The 23061-nt window shown below is 34.1% G+C and overlaps 6 protein-coding genes across 6 annotated transcripts; 3 read left to right on the forward strand and 3 right to left on the reverse strand.

The window, feature by feature from the left end:
- The first annotated feature begins 5927 nt into the window (after positions 1 to 5927).
- LOC106336704 (uncharacterized membrane protein At3g27390) lies at positions 5928 to 9123 on the forward strand. The gene is made up of 9 exons (XM_013775621.1): positions 5928 to 6218; positions 6727 to 6835; positions 6916 to 7108; positions 7190 to 7326; positions 7406 to 7694; positions 7764 to 7870; positions 7949 to 8078; positions 8157 to 8590; positions 8665 to 9123. The coding sequence occupies exons 1-9, from the start codon at positions 6125 to 6127 to the stop codon at positions 8909 to 8911; spliced, it is 1740 nt and encodes a 579-aa protein (XP_013631075.1). The 5' UTR covers positions 5928 to 6124; the 3' UTR covers positions 8912 to 9123.
- Positions 9009 to 9738, reverse strand: LOC106336705 (RPM1-interacting protein 4). The gene is made up of 3 exons (XM_013775622.1): positions 9595 to 9738; positions 9226 to 9414; positions 9009 to 9092 (listed from the first exon to the last, which is right to left on the reverse strand). Exons 1-3 carry the CDS (start codon positions 9601 to 9603, stop codon positions 9069 to 9071), a joined length of 222 nt encoding a protein of 73 aa, XP_013631076.1. The 5' UTR covers positions 9604 to 9738; the 3' UTR covers positions 9009 to 9068.
- A 3609-nt stretch (positions 9739 to 13347) lies between these two features.
- On the reverse strand, positions 13348 to 15608 carry LOC106337078 (ATP synthase mitochondrial F1 complex assembly factor 2). Its single transcript, XM_013776110.1, has 4 exons — positions 15109 to 15608; positions 14023 to 14197; positions 13677 to 13954; positions 13348 to 13596 (listed from the first exon to the last, which is right to left on the reverse strand). Exons 1-4 carry the CDS (start codon positions 15517 to 15519, stop codon positions 13489 to 13491), a joined length of 972 nt encoding a protein of 323 aa, XP_013631564.1. The 5' UTR covers positions 15520 to 15608; the 3' UTR covers positions 13348 to 13488.
- A 1667-nt stretch (positions 15609 to 17275) lies between these two features.
- LOC106339506 (cystinosin homolog) lies at positions 17276 to 19073 on the forward strand. The gene is made up of 8 exons (XM_013778331.1): positions 17276 to 17555; positions 17637 to 17769; positions 17845 to 17934; positions 18026 to 18150; positions 18238 to 18280; positions 18363 to 18480; positions 18569 to 18618; positions 18703 to 19073. The coding sequence occupies exons 1-8, from the start codon at positions 17437 to 17439 to the stop codon at positions 18835 to 18837; spliced, it is 813 nt and encodes a 270-aa protein (XP_013633785.1). The 5' UTR covers positions 17276 to 17436; the 3' UTR covers positions 18838 to 19073.
- A 351-nt stretch (positions 19074 to 19424) lies between these two features.
- LOC106337735 lies at positions 19425 to 20270 on the forward strand. The gene has a single exon (XM_013776864.1). The coding sequence runs from the start codon at positions 19505 to 19507 to the stop codon at positions 20126 to 20128; it is 624 nt and encodes a 207-aa protein (XP_013632318.1). The 5' UTR covers positions 19425 to 19504; the 3' UTR covers positions 20129 to 20270.
- An 81-nt stretch (positions 20271 to 20351) lies between these two features.
- LOC106337734 (translation initiation factor IF-2) lies at positions 20352 to 22201 on the reverse strand. Its single transcript, XM_013776863.1, has 5 exons — positions 21955 to 22201; positions 21062 to 21702; positions 20918 to 20974; positions 20782 to 20827; positions 20352 to 20685 (listed from the first exon to the last, which is right to left on the reverse strand). The coding sequence occupies exons 1-5, from the start codon at positions 22027 to 22029 to the stop codon at positions 20578 to 20580; spliced, it is 927 nt and encodes a 308-aa protein (XP_013632317.1). The 5' UTR covers positions 22030 to 22201; the 3' UTR covers positions 20352 to 20577.
- Between the last annotated feature and the right edge of the window lie 860 nt (positions 22202 to 23061).

The raw sequence follows: 23061 nt of genomic DNA on the forward strand, positions 1-23061 counted from the left end.
TTCCTTAAAAATCCTCTGATAGATTATATTGTTAGCTTTCTTCTCCATTACGCTTACATAGTGTAAATTATTTTTGTGGTGAAATTTCAAAAAATTTGATCATAGTAGAAAGAATATATGTAGAACCTAATTCATAACACTAAATTTATTTATCATATGTAAATTAACCTTGAATCATTATCACTACTATCAAAGTGAAGAACACGAATTAGAAATGAATAACACTAAACTAATTCCAAAATCAGAAACTCGTTTAAAATTACGTAGTTTTCTTCGTCCTTTTTCACAACATGGAAATCGACTCCACTTCGAATCGATATAAAGGGAAATCAAAGTACAAAAGAATAAAAGGAACATAGTTTGGAAAATAAAAGAGGATGAAACAGATTAGAGTGTCAAATTCAAATTGAAACTAACTCAAATTAATTTCAATTGGCTGAGGGTGAGCGTGCTTTTCACAGTTAAACCATTTGTTTAATTAAAACATTGTCTTCACTTCTATTAAACATAGTTGACATCGTCTAAATCGATGTGTAAAATCTGCAAATTTCAAAAGTTTGTGTATTTAATGGATAACAAAATTTAGTGTGTATTTTATTAGCAAATGAAAAATAGTTTGTGTATTTTTAAGAAATTTTATTTTCAAAATTTAAACACGTGTTAATTAAACACTAACGCTGTCGTCACTTCCGTTAAACACTAACGCTGTCGTCACTTCCGTTAGACACTGTCAACTCTCTCAAAAGATTGTCTATCAAGGATTCCCACAAACTCTTTCTGCAAATGTTGTGGAGTACCCTGCTGCATACGCAAGAGGTGAAGGTATGGTTTCAGTTTCTGTATCATAATTTTCAAAAAGAAAAACTTGGTTAACTGCGGGCTTTCATCTGTTGCAAATGAAAAAGAATTTTGAATTAAAACCTTTATTAAACCGAACCAAAGGAGTTTTTTTCCCAAGATAATCTAAACCCATTTTCTCTTCTCCCTCATCAAACGCAGAGCCAGATCATTCTCACATTGACACATCTTTTGCCACAGAGCTCGGTTCAGACAATTGAATCTTTAACAGAATCATACCAGATGTGTTAAAAAATAGACTCATACCAGGAGCTCTTACCAATACAAAATAAAAAATCAAGACAATCGATTCAAGTCTCGTCTCAGACAAGAGTTTGTGTAATTATTAATAGAATTGTTGGCTCCTAATCTTCCAAGAAGGCTTCAAGATGGAGTCGATGATAAGAGCAAGAGGAATCAGGGAGATGGTTGAGTGTATGAGTTTAGTCCGATAATCAAAACAAAGTAGAAAAATTTGCAGGCGTACTTTTTCATCCCCCATGAGCTCCCTTCTTTTTTGCACCCGTGCCTCACAAAAGCAAAGTGGACGCCTAACAACTGCATGGCTTCAATGACTGGCCTTCAACTGAGAAACATGAGATCGGCAATAACATTCTCTTCACCCTTGTTTGAAAGCTAAAGAAAGCGAAGCCATAGACCATGGATTTTACCCAATTTTAGCCATGGTTTATAAGTGTTTTAATAACTAATTATTATATTCTAGAGTATATTTAATATATTTATAGGATCAGAAGTGATTTAGAAGAAATAGATGATTTTGGAGCATTTTGGAGATATTTGGAGAAAGCATCCGAGCTGACCATCGAGCAAGACGATTGGTCGGCATTCAGAGATAATAATCGATCGATGCACATCTTGTGACATCGATCGACGATGAAGCGCGCAGAAGCCTGTTTGGTTCCAGCCAACTTAGAGCCCGAGATTTCACCAATTTACAAGATTACTACTGACGAGTTTTAACCTAATTATATATAGCTTGCCAACATGATAGAGGCAAAGTGTGCTTTCTTGTTTTACTATTTTCACAGCAAAAGGTTTTCTAGGATTTTTAGTAGATTGGAGAGAAGATCCAAAGAGATTTGTGATTGGAACTACTTTGATATATATATATCTATTTATCTATGCAGTTTTTATACCTAATTGTTGTTATGAATTGCTTAGCCATGTCTGAGTAGTTCTCTTGTTAGGTTTAGAGTCTAAATAGGTAAATAGGTTATGAGGGATTTAGCCCCAACTATAGATTGCTAAGTTGTGATATTCATCATTAGGATTACCATTAAAGCATGTTTCTAGTTTAGTTAGCTAGAACTTGATCTAAGAGTTTGAGGTAAAGGCCATCACTTGCATCTCACCCTGAATTCATCCTAATTGAGTTAAGATTGCTAGAGTAAGGCGAGAGCTGATCTAGGAATCTTAGTGAGAACATTCAACCCGCACGTTAAAACTTGACTAAACGCGTCGATCGATATTCCAATCGAACAATCGATCGACGGTACAACAAGTGTATCGATCGATATTCCTATAGAATCATCGATCGACACTTATATCTGGTCAATAGACAAACCTAGAAAGCGAGAGCCAATCGGTTTGTTTACACGCATTGAGCTCTATAATATCATGCATATAACTTGTTAGGCATCTGTAGGATTATAATCCTGATTACTTGAATAAAAACCATAAGTCTAGCTATTTTCGTCTAAGTACCAAAACCCCAATAAAATCAATCGAGCAACTGTCTTGCTCACAAACCTGCTATTTACATTTAATCATAATCAACCTAGTTTAATCACTCTTATTAGATTTATTAGGTTCCCTAGCTCCATGTGAATTCGATCCTTAAGTACTACAACTGAACCTCTTATTTGAGAGAGTAATTCACTCATTAGGGTAATTTGAGTGAGATCACGAAGAAGTAGAGAGAGCAATGAGATTATTGACAGAAAAAAGAGAGAGCAATGAGATTTTGTGTTCTCTTCATTCCTATTTATAGGTTAAGAAATTTGGGAGTAACAGACGAGGTTTTGAGGTAATTTAATAAGCATGTAGTGGGGCTGAAGGATTAAAGGCCATAAATGTGAGAAGTTATTAGTTGTAAATTTTAGCTGAGTTTTCGCAGAGACTGAGAAAATTTGTAGATAAGAAGACGCAAAGGTTAGAGGTAGGCGAAAAAGTAGTTGGGCCTAAGGTGGGGACATTGGATTTAGAAATTTGATCGAATTTGAAGGAATTATAGTTTCCATTAAATTCTAGTGTTATAATTGTGTATTTTACCAATTTTTTCAAATTCTTGTGTTATTCAATTATGTATTTTATCAATTCATTTAAATTCTAATGTTATTCAATATTTGGTAGAATTAATAGGAATGTCATTTGAAAATAATTTAATGGAAATGTAATGTAAAAAAGCAATAGATCAATTCCTTGCTTTTATGATGGGATTTGTCTCTCTCTTATTTTCAAAGAACGGAGACTATCAATATTGATGAAATTGTTCATCATCAAGCAACATCTTTGGCATGCAACCGTGCTTGCATTAATCTTGTCAACCGAACCGTATGTTCGTGAATACTTGGCATGTTCGTGAACGTGTTCTCACATTTCTCATTTTTGTCATCAAGAATAGTACGTAACTTTTTTTTAAAAAACATTTTGTTTGATTCTCTACTATAAATTCCAATCAAGCACAATCATAAAACAATTATAAACTAGTTCTTATCTATCTTTTGTATAAACTTTTTTAGATTACTTCTCCTATATATATTATCATGTATCTATCCCTTCTCAAAGCAAAAAAAAATCTATCTATAAAAGGTAAAATTTTCCCAAAAGTTTTTTTTTGGTAAAAAAAAATGCCCAAGAGTTTAGCTACTAGTTTTGTATTTTGTTGTTATCATTAGTTCATAACGTTAGTGTATTATCACTTGTAATCCATAAAATTTATTTACATTCTTTTAAATTCTATGATAAAAAGTAAACATAAGAATTAGACAATTGCATTAAAATCTCATAAAATACTACAAAAGTTATTACTTGTGAATTCTTTCAAATTCCCGAATCCAATACCACCCCGTTAGAATAGGGTTTAGCGGAATTTACTTTTAGAACCTATTTTCTTACCAGGCTCATACGTTTGAAGCCCATAATTATAATCATTTTAGAAGGCTTAGGTATAAGAAATCCACGAAATACATAGCTTGTCAAAAGAAGAAGCAAAACTAAGAGTAGCTTTTTAAATTTTAAGAATTGACTGACACGTGTCGCAATATGGAACATGGTCTTCTGAGGTGGAGGTTTGAGAAATGACAAAACTCAACTTTATTATTATAGATTTTTTACCTGACCCGAGAGTAGCATTTTTTTTTTGACATCATCCGAGAGTAGCTTTTTTAAACTTTAAGAATTGACTGATACATGTGGCAATATGAAACATGGTCTGCTGAGGTGGTGGAAGCTTAAGAAGTGACATAACTCAACTTTATTGTTATAGATTTTTTTACAAGGTTCAAGCCCATAATTTTATAATTATTTTAAAAGGCTTAGATATAAGAAGTCCACGAAATACATAGCTTGTCAAATGATGAAGCAAAACCGAGAGTAGTTTTTTAAACTTTAAGAATTGACTGATATATGTCGCAATGTAGAATGGTCTGCTGAGGTGTAGACCTGAGAAATGACAAAACTCAACTTTATTATTATAGATAGACCGTGCTATAGAATCGTTTGTTGACCAACTGACAAACAACAATCAAAATATGCGAAGGTATCAAGTGCTTTAGATATGTTCAGCTGATTTAGCTCACCGCTTGACCATGTACTTTAGAATTAGATAAAAAAAAAATCAGTGAACCATCCATTTTCTCATCAAAAAGGGAATCAGATTATGAGCCCTATCAGTCTTTAACAAAAACTTTGTTTGCTCGAAAATCAAAAACACATTTGTCTCTTTCTATTCATTAATAGACAAAACAGTCATGAAATAACCTAATATACTAACATGATGCATGGGAGAAGAGTTTAGAATTCCACTAGGTAACTCTAAAACACATTTGTCTCCTTCTAGACAGGGTGCAACTCTACAAGATAATATCTATAAATAATATAATTGTTTTTGTCTAGCTTCTAATCCTGATTGAACTTGAAATACATGGAAGACCAGAGAGTTTGAAAACCACTACACTAATATATTTGGAGACTATCCAGAATAAGACAGACTCAGAAAGTAAAAATTTCGCGACAATAATAGACTTCTTTTTTCAAAGGCAGCAGTAGACTTATTTCCACATATATATTTATGTAAAATCATTAAGATTTTTTTCTTCTTCTAAAATTCTTATCAATTTTGGTGATTTAAATATTGACTTAAGAATTATAGAGTATTTGAAAACATCACACTGAAATTCTTTTTTCGGTCCATTGTTTAAAAATTGTAAGAGTAGCTCCATTGTTTAAATATTCATAAGAGATTCTTTCTTAAGAAAATTATGTTTATAATTTGATTATATAACTATTTTTCCAAAAAAGCTAAGATATTTATGAAGTGCAATTTGTCGGGAAGGTTGTTTTAAGAAAAATATATTTTATCTTCACTTATTTAAAAAATATTTATTGACGAAACTCACCTATATGTTTTAAGAGAACCGTACGCCAATATTTTATCTGCAAAAGATGTGCCCCACTTAAAACAGATCAAACCAAATCAACTTGTTGAACAATAATAGTCTTCTTTAATTAAAAACAAGAAAGGTATACATCATAGAAAAAGCTCTACATACCTTTTTGTTCAAAATACAAATTCTTGATCTACTTAAATACTTAAAATTTTAAAATTTATTCATTTATTGGATGTCATATTCGGTTTGATGTTAAGAAAAGATAGTTCATAGTAGTTGTAAATGTGAACACCATACCTTTTGCTTGCTTTATATTATCTGATAAAAAGAAAAAACAATAATAGTGTGATTCCATAAAGTGTCTGTCGCTTAAGTGTCAGTAGTTCATTGTCGTTTTCTCGTTGATTTTTGGTCAATTGTGTGGTAGAAGGGGTTTACTCGTAGAGAACACGGTTTTCTTAACCTTAACAAAATCCCATGTGACACACACACACACTCTCTCTGTCTCTCTCTCTCTTGTTTCTTTTAAAATCCTCGGATACAAAGATTATTATTACTTCTTGTCGTGTCTGTGACAGTTTGTCTCTTTCTCTCCGCTTCACCGTTTCCTCTAAATTCTAGGGTTCGAAAAGGAGGGAGGAGAAGAGGAGAATTCAATGGAGCCTCCAAGGGGAATCTTGTCATCTCTGTGGCAATTCATACTCTTCATTCCTTATTTCATTGGCTTACTCCTTCTCGGTGTTCTTAAAGGTATCAACTTTCACTCAATCCTACTCGAATTCGTTGTTGGGTTTTATTGCTTTTCTCTCATTCAATTCACCATTTCCAATTTTGAATCTTTTTGAGACAGGTTTTATCAGAGGTTTTTGTAATTTATTTTGTGGTCCAGATGTTGACCTGAAGATTGTCTGCTTATTCTGTTTAGGGACCCCTTAAGTCAATCTCAAGAGTAATATGTATTGTTTCATTCGCTCATAAGTGCTTCTACAGTCACTTGAAATTAGCAGTTTTAACCCAGTTTAGGGTTCTTCAATACCGAAAAAAGTTCCAAACTTTAACTGAGGACAACAATTATCGAGTAACTTTCCTTCATTTTGTTTATCAATTGCTTCCAAAGCTAGTGAAAGTTTATGGAATTAGCATATCTACTTTCATCTGGGTTCACAATTTTCAGTACCATAAAGTTCCATTTTTGTAACCAAATCCATGACTTGTAATAGTAAACGATCGTTTCTTTACTCATTCTCTGTTTGATTAGGCATCGTTTTGTGCCCGGTTATATGCATCATTGTGGCTATTGGAAACTCTGCAATCATCTTAGGCCTTTTCCCAGTTCATGGCTTTTGGACTCTCTATTCCATTTCTAGGTAACTTTCTCTCTTAAACATCAGCGCTACCTTCTTAGTTCTCAGATATTGAAAATGGTATCTTTATTTTTTGGTTTCAGTGCCAAAAAACTAGGTCCAATCCTGAAGCTCTTCCTGTGCTTATGCATTCCTCCCGGCATCATTCTCTGGCTTGTCGTTAGCATCGTAGGAAGTATCCTCGGAGGAGCTGTGTATGGCTTTCTTTCCCCAATCTTCGCCACTTTCGATGCTGTTGGTGTAGGCAAGTCCAACCCGCTCTTCCATTGCTTTTACGTAAGTTACATTTTCTTATTCTGTAAGCTTTTGTGAATCATTTCTTCAGTCACATATTCACTTTACTGAACTGCTTCTTAGGATGGAACTTGGAGCACTGTTAAAGGCAGCTTCACCGTTGTCTGCGACTTTAGAGATGTCTGCTTCCACTCCTACTTTTCCTTTATGGATGATCTTAGAACCTCTAGCGCTGATGATCGTCACTACTATGAAATAAGGTCTACACATCTCTTACATACAAAATTGTGCTTTTTTCTTACAGTTTGTAACTTAAAAAATATGTAAATATATTCTCAGGTTACTGCAGATTCCAGGGGCCGTGATAGCTGCGGTTCTTGGAATTCTTCTTGACTTCCCAATGATTTCACTCATAGCATTGTTTAAAAGCCCCTACATGCTGTTTAAAGGGTGGCGCCGTTTGTTTCACGATCTCATTGGACGTGAAGGTCCTTTCTTGGAGACCATGTGTGTCCCTATTGCTGGCCTTGTCATCTTACTCTGGCCTTTAGGTGTTGTGGGAGCTGTTCTAGGATCTGTGGTCTCTAGTGTCTTCCTTGGTGCTTATGCCGGTGTTGTCTCATATCAGGTTTGTTTATTATCAAAAACTCCTCAGCTTGACTTTGTTATAATTGTTTATTGTCTCAATTACAAACAGGAATCCTCCTTCTTCTTTGGCCTATGCTATGTTGTTGCTTCTGTTTCTATTTACGATGAGTATAGTAATGATGTTCTTGACATGCCTGAAGGTTCTTGCTTTCCCAGGTTTGTTTCTCTTCATTTGCTTAATGAAAATCTCTATCACTCTGATGACTCTAGAAACTTGTTCTTTTTTTAATACAGGCCAAAGTATCGAAGAAAGGAAGAGGAAGGTGGTGCTAATGGTGGGCTTTCAAGACCAAACTCTTTCAAGACAACTCCTTCAAGAGGAGGATCCAACAGAGGCCCAATGATTGACCTTAAGCCACTTGATGTACTCTACAATCTCTCTCTCTCTTGTCTGTTTTATTCAAACATCTTTGCTTATTAAATTTGAAATCGTTATTTGCAGCTTCTGGATGCCCTCTTTGTGGAATGTAGGCAGCACGGAGAGATTATGGTAACAAAAGGGATCATAAACTCAAAGGACATAGAGGAAGCCAAGTCTAGCAAAGGCAGTCAAGTGATCAGCATTGGCTTACCCGCTTATTCTCTTCTTCACGAGCTCTTACGCTCTATCAAATCCAACTCCACCGGTTTGTTACTTGGTGACGGTAGGACAGAGATAACAACAAGGAACCGACCAAAAGACACCTTCTTCGATTGGTTTCTGAATCCTTTCCTGATCCTTAAAGACCAGATTGAAGCAGCTAACCTATCTGAGGAAGAAGAAGACTATCTTGGGAAGTTGGTATTGCTGTTTGGAGATTCAGAGAGACTCAAAAGCTCTGAATCTCCTCCTTTGACCGAGTTACGAAAAGCTGAACTTGACGCCTTTGCTCGCAGGTAAAAATCTATAAAACTTTATAAATGAATATTGTTTTGGTTTTTAACCATTTGTGTGTTTTTGGTTTTAAAAGGCTTCAAGGATTGACCAAATCAGTATCAAGATATCCAACATTCAGAAGGCATTTCGTGGAGCTTGTCAAGAAACTGTCAAATGATCTAGACAAGAAACATAACCGGTTCGAAGGCGGCAGTTCAAGACCGGTTAAGAAAACCGTTTCTAGGATTTTCAGCCAGAAATCGTTCAAGAAAAAGACGAGTGACAATGGGTCAGATCAAGATTCACCAAACCGTGGCTTTAGAGACGTTGATATTGTGTAATGTAAGTACTAAGTGAACAGAAATTAGATCGAAACGACAGTTGTTTCTTAGCTTCTGTAATGATACAAACTTTATACAGATTCATTGTATATGAAACTGTTTTCGATGATCTAACAAATTTGATATTACAAATCTTGACTTTTCTTGATCATGTTCCTCAGAAACAGCAGAACCGTTTCTTCTGCAAAAGAATAGCAAAACACGTGTTTTCACTTTAGTCCTCGTATTTTCGAAAAGTAACGGATAAAGGCTAATGTTTTTATTTGTGTAAACTTAGTCTTAAATTTTGACAATTTTGTTAAAAGGAATGTTACCGTAGGTTCGTCTTGCCCTTTGTTATTATCACGGCGTTGCGATGGAGCACGACCACTAGCATTTGTCTTCTTGTCGTCTCGAGCTTTAGCGAATATAACGGTGAATCCTTCGGCTGATGCTGGATCGTTCACGTCCCATTCTCCAAATTTTGGTAATGGTCGATCTTGTTGTTGTCTTTGTTGATTATTCTGATTTTCTTAAAAATATTCATTAATAAATTATTGATTCTCTAATCCATTTTCAACAAAATCAAATACAAAACATTACAAAAAAATGAAAATTTCTGAAGACTATGGCGATTTAAATGTTAAAACGTAATTTTGTGTTTGAAAAAAAAAAGTGAAATCGTAAAATAAGAAAGATCTTACCGATGCCATTCAAAGATTTTGTAAAAGTTGAGATTTAGGACAAGAGATGATCTTCAGACAATGTGATTATCTTCTGCTTTTTGTTTTTGGTGTTCTTTATTGGATGAACGCTTTGATTACGTTTTTGTTTGTTTAATAGCGAATTTAATCAATGTTAAGAATAAAAATTCAGAAACAATGAGCGTTTTCCAAGGTTTAAATATAGGGTAACGTTGTTTTCATTGTTGCAACTTGAAACTAACAGCACACGAGAAAACGGCATGTATTGTTTTCCTTTCGTATCGAAACGGGACGTGTTCTCGTTCTTTTACTGATTATCTATGTTAGTCGATAAATTCATCGACTCAGATATTGGCACGTGTCGGATTATCCTTACACACTTCCAACGCCAGCACGCGCGTTTCAGAACATATCCGTCAGCTTTACTGATTAGTCTTAAGCGGTATTCATAAACGATCAGGATTATTTTGCCTTTGTTCAACGGTGGTGATGACGACGTAGACGAAGCTAAGCCTCACTAATAGTTATCATCAATTTTCAACTAATCATCAATAGATAATTAATTAAACTGTGACCATCTTGTTCACGATTCAGATTGCATCTCGAATCTGGTTGGTCAATGACTCAATATCTATGGACGTGTTTGATACATAAGTAAACCAAACATGCCACTTTTTTGTGCAAACCAAACATGCCACTCAAACTACCGAAAAACCGATTGCACTAAAAGGGCCATGTATTAGCAATAAGGAAGAAATAAACTATTAAACCAGGGTATGAATTCTCAATTCAACGTAGTTCCAAGACTAAGTAGAATCACCTCAAAAGCTGCACGGATCAAAAAACTATGCAAATTACAAATTAGAGGTTCTCTACTTAAAGCAATTGTGAGTATCATCAACCTATTGAAGTTGATTTTAGTCCAACCATGAAGCGGTATGTCCCAAAATCAACCGTGAACTTCAAGATGGATCTTTTTACTTTCCAACAAAGCTTAAAACAAAGAAAAAATTGTCAACATTAATTTCAAGTTGTGATCCATTTTTCAAAGCGGATCAAACCGGTTCTCAGTTTACCTTATTTGTAAGTTTACGAGTTCAAGCGCTTTTCAAACAAGATAAATGTGACTATAAAAGATATCTAAACACTCAAAAGACACATCTAACCATTTATGGAGACCCATACATGGTAAGTTACCTTATTATTTTGTTAACTTATTATTTCTAGATGCATTCACACTTTGAGATTTAAAGGACCAACAACCATATTACTTTGACCACCGCCTTCTGAAGATATATTCAAATTCCTTTATTTTGGCCAAAATCCCATTATTTTTGTCCAAACCGTTAGTTTTATTTACTACTAGATTTTGATCCGCGCGGTTGCGGGGGATTATTTATATTTATATTTATAATTTAGCATCATTTATATTTATAATTTATGTTTCAAAATTAAAATTTTATGGTTTAATGATATTTTATAAACTTCGCTTTACGTAGTATAGTAATGGTTCGATTATATATAAATTTGAGTTTGGTTTCTTTTGGGTTTTATTATTTTAGTTTTTGGCTCTGTTCAAATAACAATGTTAGGAATCCAAAATTTTGAGTTCAATTCGAGCGCGTGGATCTGAATTTAGATATGAAATTATGTAAAATTAATTATAAGAATATTCTTGAAATCGTTAAACTAAATATATGTTGAACAATACAAAACTTATTTATTTAATTTTCAGTTTAAACAATATTGTAGGTTGGCTATTTAAAATATATATCGTTTTAATTTACACGAAAAGTTGTTCAAAATATATGGTTACATATGTTTATAATATAACCAAAAATATATTTTGTTTACAGAATTTAAACAAACAATGCACAAATTTAAAATTGTGAAATTTATAGTATAACAATAATCAATGATTTATTCATCTTTTAATTTAGAATGATATGCCAAATGAAATTTTTTCTATTCAGAATAAAGATTTATTTTGTTCATTCTGAATTTAAAAATTGAAAGCTGGGATATATTTTATCTAATATAAAATTGAAATGTGTAGAAAATGTACTGGAAAATCTATGGACGATATATAGTATATGTTAATAGTCATGGTTTTGGTATGTAACGTATTATTTATTTGTTATATGTAGTATATATAGTTTCTTTTACAAAGGTATAGCAATTATATTATAAGATTCTAAAGGTATGTCACGTTTGGAACGTTAAGAAGGTTAAATAATATTAGTGAGGTAGGATATGAGAGTTACAAAATACACGGGAGAATTAGGATTAGATACTACTGAATATATATATATATAAATATATTCATCTATAAAATTAAAATTATGTAAGGGTGAATATATAAGAATATGGTATGTGATTCCACATTTATTAAACTTTGTTTCTATAATAATACAAACCTTTGTTTTAAAATTTCTATGTGTAAGCGAAATTTAAATAACAATAATTAGTATGCAATATTTAAAGAAGTAGTTATGCGGTAATATTTTAGTTACCAAATATTATATTAATTAGATTGAGTTATTTAAAGTAGGTCCATAATTTAAATGATTTAATAATATTAAGTCACAACATATTTAATAGGTCCAAATTTAAAACATGTCAAGGTAAATTTCAAATAGGACTCTATTTTAATAGAGTAGATGTAATCTTTGTTTCTTGTTTTAGTTCCTTAGGTCGGGTATCAAGCTTATATAAACTTACGTTTATTTCAATTTGTAAGTCACTTTTTAATCTAAGTTAATACATAAATAGTTTGTTTCAAAGAAAGTTTTTTTTTTTAAGTTGTTCTTGTCTTTAGTTGCTTAAGTGATTTGCTTATGTCCCTATTGAGTCATTGACCCATTGATTCAATATTTTTTGTGTGATTCAAGCAAATTTGTTCACCACTTATTGAGAGAGAGTCAGTCACACCCACTGATTGAGAGAGTCAGTCACAAGATTCACCATCACATCTATCTTCATTGATCTTCCGTGCATCACTTGTTGATCACTTTGATCACCTTAATTTTGAGACACAAAATTGTGGTATGATTACTAATTGTGTATCAGTCAAGTTAAACCCAAAGTGAACTTCGGATTATTGCAACAATAGGGTTCTTGACCTATGTAGGTGGATAAACGAAAGCTGAGACGAGTATACAAAAAAAAAATACCGAGCTATTCAATACGAATCCAACTGTACCAATACCACAAAATCTTGAACCGTACTTTTTAGGCGGTATTCAGGTCGATGTTCAGGTTTCGGTTAATAATATTTCAAATTCGCATAGATTTTAAAACTCTTTGTAAATTTTTTATATTGGATTCAAAATTTTGAGTTTGGTAAATAATACTTTGGTTTAAATATTTTTAGAGTCAATTAAAAATAAAAATGAAATTAGTTATTGAAAGTATTCATTTCAAAAACACATTTCAAAAACACATTTCATGTATTAATTCAGATCAGATTTTTTAATAAGAAATATGGATTTTAGAGTTTTGTTGGACACTCTTTCTGATTTGAACAATACAAGATACCCGAAATAATACCCTACAAAATCCATTCAAATTTGGATTCAGGTTTTTCACTTTTGATTTCAAATTCACATACTTAGTGCTTGTCCCAAGGGATTGTGATCCAGGGAGACAGATCGCAGACATTAAACAACTTGAGAAATCTGGTCAACCAACAAACTCAAACCACACAGCACCGACTGGAATCTCATTCACTAATGTATTTTTCATTCTAATAAATGTGCAAGAAACTCTGGCTTTAGTTTCATTCCTGTATTGATGTAACCCTTACAATCATCAATTCTACAAACAGATAAGCTCAGATAGAAGCTTTATTTTTGGAATAACTGAAAAAGGTATTTGAGCAAAAGAGACTTATGATCAGTTTTGACGGGACAGAGCAAGAAACACAGTAGCCGCTGAGATCTGAACTTTGAGATCAGCAATATCAATATCATGCCCACCTTCCACTAATCCCCATTTGTCCACCTGCGTGAAACGTGTGAAGAAGATTAGATACATTGGAAGTAAAAAGGTCTAAATGTAAGCAAGAGAGTGAAGAAACAAACCTGTAAATCTTCTTCAAGTCTAATCAATTTGATTGCATCATCGATCTGCAACTTCCCACAGTAGATGCCCAGGGCAATTACTACAGAGTGGGCTGATGCTTCAAGTGCATCGATGCTTGCGAGTTCACCATCATTTGTCTTATTGAGCAGACCTTCTACTGCTTTCACTAGCTTATCATCTTGTTTTCCTCCAAAGATGCTTGAATACACTTTGGGTTTGATCCCAAACTCTGATTCTACCCACTCAAGTAGAGGATCAATCCTCTCCACCTGAACCTCTGCAAAAGCCACACAAGCGATATAAGTCTAAACTCCAAGTTCGTTGAGTTGAAGAGAAAATGCATACCATGGACGTCACTAGTTAGATCGTTATCCTCAGGTGCTCTGAAAAAGACGAGATCTTGATGCAACTTTCTTAATAGATGCTCGATAATCTTTGGGCGTGTAAGAGGAACTCTTTCAAGTGCAGTACATGCTAGTTTCATCAGCGGCATTGTGAATGGTCTGATTCCTTCTGCTAGCTACACATGATCATTATTGCATTTATACCAAGTCAGTCACCGCACAAAAACCTTAAGTAGAATGACAAAAGAAAACGAGCAGAGAAAGGCCAAGTCTAGTGCTTTAAACATCTCATGAACCAAAATCACTTCCACTAATCCAACTTTCAACCTATTGGTCACATATAGAACTCAGATCATAAACCCAGAAGCAAATCGAACATTAGAGACTCTAACAAACAATAGATTGTAAACAACAGCAGTTCTCAGCTTTACCTTTGTATAAACAATGAAGAGACCCACTATTGATCAAACACTAGGGACTTCAAAAATGGATCTGTTCTTTGTTTATTCAAATCTGGTTAGTTGTTCACTGACATAAACAAACTAAGAACAGCAAGAACACTCAGCTTTAGGTTGAATAAACAATAAACAGATCCAGTTACAAGGATTCGACCTAAATCCTATAAAACCCATTATTGATTAGCTCCAGAGAAGTAGATACATTGCTTAGAGAAGTATATTTATAAAGCAAAAGAGATCTAATTTGAAAATGAAGATAGAGGAAAACGAGCAGAGAAGGCCAAGTCTAATGCTTTAAAAACTCATGAACCAAGTTCACTACCACTAAACCAATTTTCAAACTATTGATCATAATACAGAACTCAGATCATAAAACCCTGTAGCAGACTAAACACTAGAGACTCTAAAGAGCTCTAGATTACAAGTATTTCAGCTAAAATCCATCAGACCCATTATTGATCCACCTCAAAAAAAAACTCAGCTTTACGTTAAATAAACAATGAACAGATCCAATTACAAGGATTATAGCTAAATCCCGTCGAACCCATTACTGATTAGCTCCAGAGAACTAGATACACTGCTCAGTGCTAAGAGAGGTGAAAGAGATCGACTTTTGAAAACGAACAAACCTGATACTCCCACTCAGCTGCAATGGCCTTAGCGAGAGCCAACGAAGGAAGCTTGAGAGGTCTTTTCGAAGGCGTTTTAAGCGTCCTGTAATCGAGCATCACAGTCCATCCATTCCCATCGTCTGCTTCTCTCGTCGTCACCTTCTTGTAGAACCTCTTCCCAACTATCGAACCCGTCATGAAAGACGTCGGCATCGTCACCGAATCCGAGTCGTTGTTCCGCCGAGCGTTCGGGGCTTTCACGAGGATGGGTTTCTCGCTTTCCTTGTCGAACGTGAACGAAGACGAGGAAGAAGGTTCCGATGACTGGCCATCGGAGTCGGGTTTACGAGCAGCAGACGTTGTGCAGAAAGATCGAGCACGAACGACTCTAGCTGATTTGAAGGCTCTTCCGATTAGTATCGCCGCCATTGATCCTCCCGAGTCTCCGGTGGGTTTGACCTTATGAAAAAGGAACTCTCTCTCTCTCTCTCTCTCACCTCTGGCTTAGGGGTTCTAGTCTTCTAGATCAGAGAATCAGAGAAGTCGATCGAGAAAACGGCGTCGCATTACCGGAAGTGATAAACCTCTAGATCAACCAGAGTATTTGGAAACAAAAGATGCAAAACCGAGCCAAACCAAATGCTATTGCCGACCCGAACCAAAATTTGATTACAAACCAAATGGTGGTTCAATTCTTTTCGTGGCATTTTCTCTTCCACTTTTGTTCATGATAATGTTAATATTGTTATAGCTCCACTAAGGTCTTCATGACATGCATGCATCAAATACATTATACATTCCACAGGTTCGAGAAAGATAAATACAATGAAATGAAGTTTTAATTGGTACTAGATTTGAACCCGCACGTACGTGCGGATATTTGCTTATTTTTAAAATAATATTTAAACTATAAAATAAGTTAAAAGATATATACTTAATATCAAATTTTAAGTATATAATATTATTATGAAACTTTTATATTTGTTGAAATTTGTTTAAGTATATAATACTATTATGAAAATTTTCATAAAATTTTAACATTATATTGATAGTTTAATTTCTAACATTCATTTATATGAATTATTACAAATTTTATTTTATTTTTGTTTAAATTTTATCTTCTAAAAATATTTTTGTGTTGCCAAATTAAATTATTTAATATTATATTTTGAAAATATTATTTAATTTAATATATTAATATTTCAGTTTGGTGTTTTTATTTTTACTACAAAAATCAAACATAAATGTTACAACCAATAAATTATTATTTATTTTTTTTATAAAAAAATAATATGATAATTTCAAAAGAATTGGGATATACTATTTAATTTTAAAATTAGTTACTGAAATATATACAAAATTTAGTCTAGATTAAATATGATAAACAATAAAAAATAATAACATAATGGAAACATATTTGGATTTTCTTAGGAATGTTATTGTTTAGATGTTTATTGTTGAAAATTTTGTATCTGTTAGGAAAAAGTCATATATGAGTAAATTTAGAATATTTAATTAAGTTTTTAATTAATGGTCTAATATAGATTTTTGTATGGCAGAAAAAAAAAGTAGGACCCTAAATTAATAGATCAGACGAAGCTACTCAAGTCCAAGAATCATCACTTTTATATCTGGCCGCTTTGGTTTCTAAACATTTTGCAAGGTAATTTACATAAACAATTTTACTCCACGGTATATAGATAATACTGAAATTCTCAAAAGTAGTATGCAATAGACAAAAATAAAATTAAAGCTCTGAAGCAAATAGTGGTCAGTCAGCAGAGTTGTCAACCATCTCCATCGAATCTGAATAGTCAATCTCAATACGAATCACTTGGATGTGTAACTCTTTTATGCACGAGATCATCTATATAGCAGTTCTTCCATCTCCGAAGAAAAAGTTGAGAAATTTCTACAACAATCTTGTAGTCCAAATTTTATAAATATGAAATAAAAGAAATTTATGTGTAGTATGGATTAAAAAAAATTAATTGGTGATAAGGAAGACGAAGTTGTTCGGCCCGGCCCAGCCGCCTTCCTAAATGCGAACATAGCCGTGAAAGGCGTCAGGTTCAGAAGATAATCATCATCTGTTTGAAGTTTGAACCCATCACGCCAAGATCGTGGGATCTTTAGTGTCAGAGTCTCCAGGATCATGACACGTCATTAAATGGGACCCCATAATTTTGCAAGCGTTTTGCTTCTCTCATACATTTTCATTTCCAAATAGAGCCCACTCAACGTTTAAGCTTTTTCTCAATCATCAATCTCCCTCCCTCCCTCCCTCCCTCGTCGTCAACTCCAAGAACAAATTTAGAAGCAAGAAAAAGTCAAAACGATTGATCTATGGCATCGTGGAATTCGATTCCGTTAGAAATATCGTACGAGGTCGTAGGATGGATCGCGTTTACGTCGTGGTCGATTAGCTTCTACCCTCAGCTGATTCTGAATTTCCGCAGGAAAAGGTAACCCCAATCTCTCAAGATTTGTTTTTTCTTTCTGGGTTTGCAGCGGAAAATTGAAATTGGGTTCGCTTTGATCGAAAGTGTGGTTGGGTTGAACTTCGACTTCGTGCTGTTGAATTTGACGAAGCACTCGTCGTATATGATCTACAACGTCTGCCTCTACTTTAGCCCCATCATTCAAAAGCAGTACTTTGACACTTATGGCGATCAAGAGGTGGGTACCCTTTTGCTTCAACAAAGTTTCTTCCTTTGGAGTCATTTTTGTTAATCATTTTCTCGTAATTTACAGATGATACCTGTGGCCGCCAATGATGTTGCCTTCTCAATCCATGCTGTTGTACTCACAGCTCTTACACTCTTCCAGATCTTTATCTATGAAGTCAGTACTTTTCTCCCTTTTTATCTTCAATCTCTGCTTTGTTTCTTTATATCTGATGGTTTGTTTATATGTGACTTTATAATACTCTCAGCGTGGACAGCAAAAAGTATCCAGATTTGCTACAGGTCTTGTGATCCTTGTCTGGGGGTTTGCAGCTATCTGTTTCTTCATTGCTTTACCTTCACACTCTTGGCTCTGGCTCATTACCATCTTCAAGTATGCTCTCTTATCCCCTCCCTGCCTTTTACCCAACTCTCTTTTAATGCTAATCTGACACTTTCTGTATGGTTTGTTGTTGTATAGCTCGATTCAGGTTGCCATGACATGCGTCAAGTACATTCCACAGGTCAGAAACAACCCCTGAACCTTATACTTCTGCAAGCAGATTCATTCATCTGTATTGCTCATGTTCATGTGTTTCTTCTCAGGCGAAGATGAACTTCACTAGGAAGAGCACAGTTGGGTGGAGCATTGGGAACATTCTTCTCGATTTTGGTGGAGGACTCGCTAACTATCTGCAGATGGTTATTCAATCTATTGACCAAAGTAACAACATTCGTCTCCATCACATTCACATCATCAGCTTTTGTTTGCGACAAAAATACTAACGTTATCTTCTCTATGTTTCCTCCAGATTCTTGGGTGAATTTCTATGGCAACATTGGAAAGACTCTTCTCTCACTCGTAAGAAAAATCCAGAGCCCTCATCTTTTTTTGGATTCTTCCTCTGACTGTTCTTGTAATAACTCTCTCAATATCTTTGTGCAGATCTCAATATTTTTCGATATCCTCTTCATGTTTCAACACTATGTGTTGTACCCTGAGAAGAAATCCCCAAAATCTCCGGAAACTGGTGAGGAATCCAATGAACCTCTCATAGATCCTTCTCATGAACATGTTTAGAATCAAAGTCACAAAACCCTTCTTAGTTCCCAGCCTTCCCTTTGTACAAAAACGTAAAAGAACTCTTCGGACTTGTAGTTTATCCACATGTTGTTGTCTTATAATTTCAATGTATCATTTATATTAGAAACAACGAATATGTAACAACACTATCTTGAGTTTCTTGTAAGAGCAAGACAAATGTTACTGTCCGTCAAACATTTAGGTCAAGATGAATGTCTAGTGTCCATTATTAATTGGCACGACTGATTTTCTTTTGAGATTTTCATATATCAAATAAGTTTGGGAGAATCTTTCCTGTCCTAGAGACTATTATGTAATCATCTTGTTTATCAATTGTGTTGGATCACTAATTATTAAAGGTTTTAGTACTATATAAACAGATATAGTTATTAAAAAAAAAAGGATATATTTACCTCTTCTGCAAGAATGAAAAGTCTCCAATAATTGTATAGTGGAAGTTATCTACACAACTCCATTAGATTAGGTCCACAAGTTACACCTTTTTGGGGTATTTTCTTTTGACTTTTTGTGAGGATTCCGTGTCCCGCAAGCATATTCCTAAGTACCTCTTCTTATTATATCCTTCAAGCAACCTTTTTATCATTTTCACATCTTTCATTCTTCTTCTTTGTGTAGTAAAAGGTCTCATCAATAACCTCCTAAGATGAAGCGTGAAGGCAAGCAACACGGTATGGTTAGAACCTACAGGATCCTGCCTCCGTCGCTGAATCCAAGACCGGAAGCCAAGTTGGTCAACCCTTTGACCTGTCGTCCAACCGCCGGTTTATTCACCAAAGTGTCATCTAAGCCGACTAATCACTCCAAGTTCACCGGAAAATGTGGCCAGGCAAGGTGCCTTGAGTGCCATATGCATCCCATCACCAAGTCCAAAGTCAAAACTAAAGGCTCTTCCAAGGTGAGATCAAATGACGTCACCTATAAGATGCTGACTTGGCAGGTTGCTTCTGGTGGGCACAGACCCGGTTTGAAGCTTTCCGGGTTCTCGGCTACTGGACTCCTTGATCTTATGTCTGATGATTATGGTTATGATCATGATTATGAATCTGATGAAGAAAAAGAAGAAGACGAATACATAAGAAGTGTTGTAGAGGAAATTGTGGATATACAGAGTGATGATGATGATGGTGAAAAGGAAGAAGATGTGTCTCATGATGATGATGACGGAAGGATGAGTTTCTGTGATGTGGGGGTGATGATGATGATGATGGATCATGTGGAAGAATTTGATGAAGAAGGATGGTGTTTGGTTGAAGAAATGATGACTTAATTGATCTATTTGATTTATTCCCCCCAAATAATTGTATTTCCTTTTGCTTTGTAAATTGTTTTAATAACTTTGGGGGGATGAATGATTATTATCTATGTAAATGTGATTTATTATTTGAATCAACAACTATGATTTGTAATTATAATAACTTCTGCAAAGTTGAAACATCTACTTAACAACTCTCAAATTATATCCTGCAATCATATCTCTATGAACAACAACACTAACAGTTACAAACATATCAAAATGAATATAAGATTGCAAAAAAAAAAATAACAAAAGTATTTCACTGAAGATGAAGATACCTACAACATAACTTTCATTATAGATACAATACAAACTTATGGTATTCCAGTTGTTTAGCTACTGTACACTCAAAGATTCTTGAATCCTGAGGACAGACCTTTCTAAGAGCTTTGAAGCCAGCAGAGAAGAGTCTATCTTTATCCTCAGAGATTCCTCTCCTGTGTTTTGGTTGGCCCTTCTGTTTCCCTGACCATCTCAGGGTTGAAGCAAAGACAGAGAAACGGTTTGTTTGGTTTCTTATCAGTCCTTTTCTGAAAGAACAACACAACTAGTGTCAGTCTTCACATTAAATAATAGAAATGAGAAATGTTCATTCTTCTCATGATTTGTTGAAATCGAAATTTTACCTTGGAGTTTTGACGTTGAGCCTTAGTGCTGCTGCCCATCAAAAGCCTACATCATAAAATAATTATACAATTAGGACAAGAACATCATCAATTCAAATGCAAATTGACTCCAGAGTAGAAAACAAATCCGGCTTACTTAAAAAAACTGAATCTTGGACGAACTGATTTTTCGTTCTTCTTGATCGAGTCTTCGCTGCAAGATTAACATCATAAAACCAATCAGATAAGAGGACAAGATCATTAGAGAGAAAAAAAAACAGTCAAAAGCTGCTTTGCTTACCTTAGTTTCTGTGTGACAACAAGCTCCATTGCTTTGTCTGGAGTTTCTGATGGAAACACCGATGACTTATTGGTTACAAATTTTCTCTCTTCTTCTTTTTCTTCGACAGAGGAGCTCTTCTTCAACAATTCTTCAACCTCTTCCCTTTCATCAAGCACATCAACAACAGCATGTAATTCATCTTCAGTCACCGGTTCAGCTAACGAGCTACCCACCACAACGTCTTCTTGTTCCAAAACTACAACAACACATTTTGTTTCGGGTTCTTCTTCTTCTTTATCTTTCTCAGTACTCAACACCACAAACTCTTCACTAACTAATTCAGTTTCACCGCTCTCTTCTTCCTTAACCTCATCTTTAGTCAATGTCTCCAAAGTGTTTAGCAACACCGCAACACTCTCTGGTTGTTGCTGTTGTTTTGATTCATCTAAAGAAGCTTTTGCTTTCTTGGATTCAGCTATTTTCTTGTAATGAGCGTCAAAGAAAGCTTTCTTCTGAGCAACAGATCCGGGCTGAGAATACTTCTCTGCCTCGTCGACATACTTCTTGTGCGAGAAGCTCGACCATTTTCCCCATTCAAGATTCTCTGTCGCGAACCTACCAAATGAGACTGATTGGCTAAGCGCATGTTTAGTATTATCCTGCAATCCAACAAACCAAATTTGTAAACTTTCTATTGAATCAAAGTGTTTCCAATCAAATCATTAGCTAAAGCGCAAACCCAAACTCAGTAAATTAATAGGAAGATTCATACAAAAACATTCACAAAATTTTCCTCTCATAATCTATCCATAAAGTTAATAATTTTTTTATTCGATATCGTCCAGAAAATGAGAAAACATTGAATTTTCCCGAAAATTTTGTTATTAGGAGGAACTCAATCAATAACAAACCTGATGAGTTTCATTACGAGAAAGAGAAGGAGCTCCGAACGAATATGAATGAAACAGAACTGCAGATTCACCCATTCCCAATCCCCCACAAGATTCTCTGAAATTGTTTTCTTCTTTTTGTAAGCCAAAACGGCTAATAGAATTCGAACGTTCGAAAACTATTCTTTTCTCAGACCAAACACATGTTTTAGAAGACCATCCGAAGGAGTTTTGTTCAAATCTGGGTCCCACAAAACAGAAATAAAATTTTGAAAAACTTCAAAACCTCAACCTTTGAGCTTTATATAGGAATTTGATTTGATAGAAAAATGCAAAACTGTGCTTAAATTATGAACCTAACAAGTTTAACCAAAACACAATTATTTCTGCTATGGTTGTTAACATGAAGTGGTTGAGAATTGAAACAAATGGGGAAAACGAAATTTTCTGGTGATGATATAATTAAAAAGTGATTTTTCTTTGGAAACTCTGTACTTTCTAAACTGAATTCTGTGTACCTTTAAATTGCCAGATAATTGTAACGCGCTTTAAAATATATTTTATTTAGTTTTACTAAACATTTTTTTCTCTATCAAGTTATGCTTTATCAGTGATCGAAAGTACATTTATCAGATACAATATTTTATAAAAACTCTGGACAATTTCTCTATCAAGTTTGATACCATTTTTTAAATGTACCTTTAAAAGATGATTTTCATAAATACTCTAAATTTGTGATAAGAAGATTAAATTAACTCTCATAAAAATCATTCTTAAATATTACAGAATAATTTATAAAACATATTTTATAAAAACTCTGGACAATTTCTCTATCAAGTTTGATACCATTTTTTAAATGTACCTTTAAAAGATGATTTTCATAAATACTCTAAATTTGTGATAAGAAGATTAAATTAACTCTCATAAAAATCATTCTTAAATATTACAGAATAATTTATAAAACATATTTTATAAAAACTCTGGACAATTTCTCTATCAAGTTTGATACCATTTTTTAAATGTACCTTTAAAAGATGATTTTCATAAATACTCTAAATTTGTGATAAGAAGATTAAATTAACTCTCATAAAAATCATTCTTAAATATTACAGAATAATTTATAAAACA

Source organism: Brassica oleracea, chromosome C4 (genome assembly GCF_000695525.1).
Source record: "Brassica oleracea var. oleracea cultivar TO1000 chromosome C4, BOL, whole genome shotgun sequence".
NCBI lineage: Eukaryota > Viridiplantae > Streptophyta > Magnoliopsida > Brassicales > Brassicaceae > Brassica > Brassica oleracea.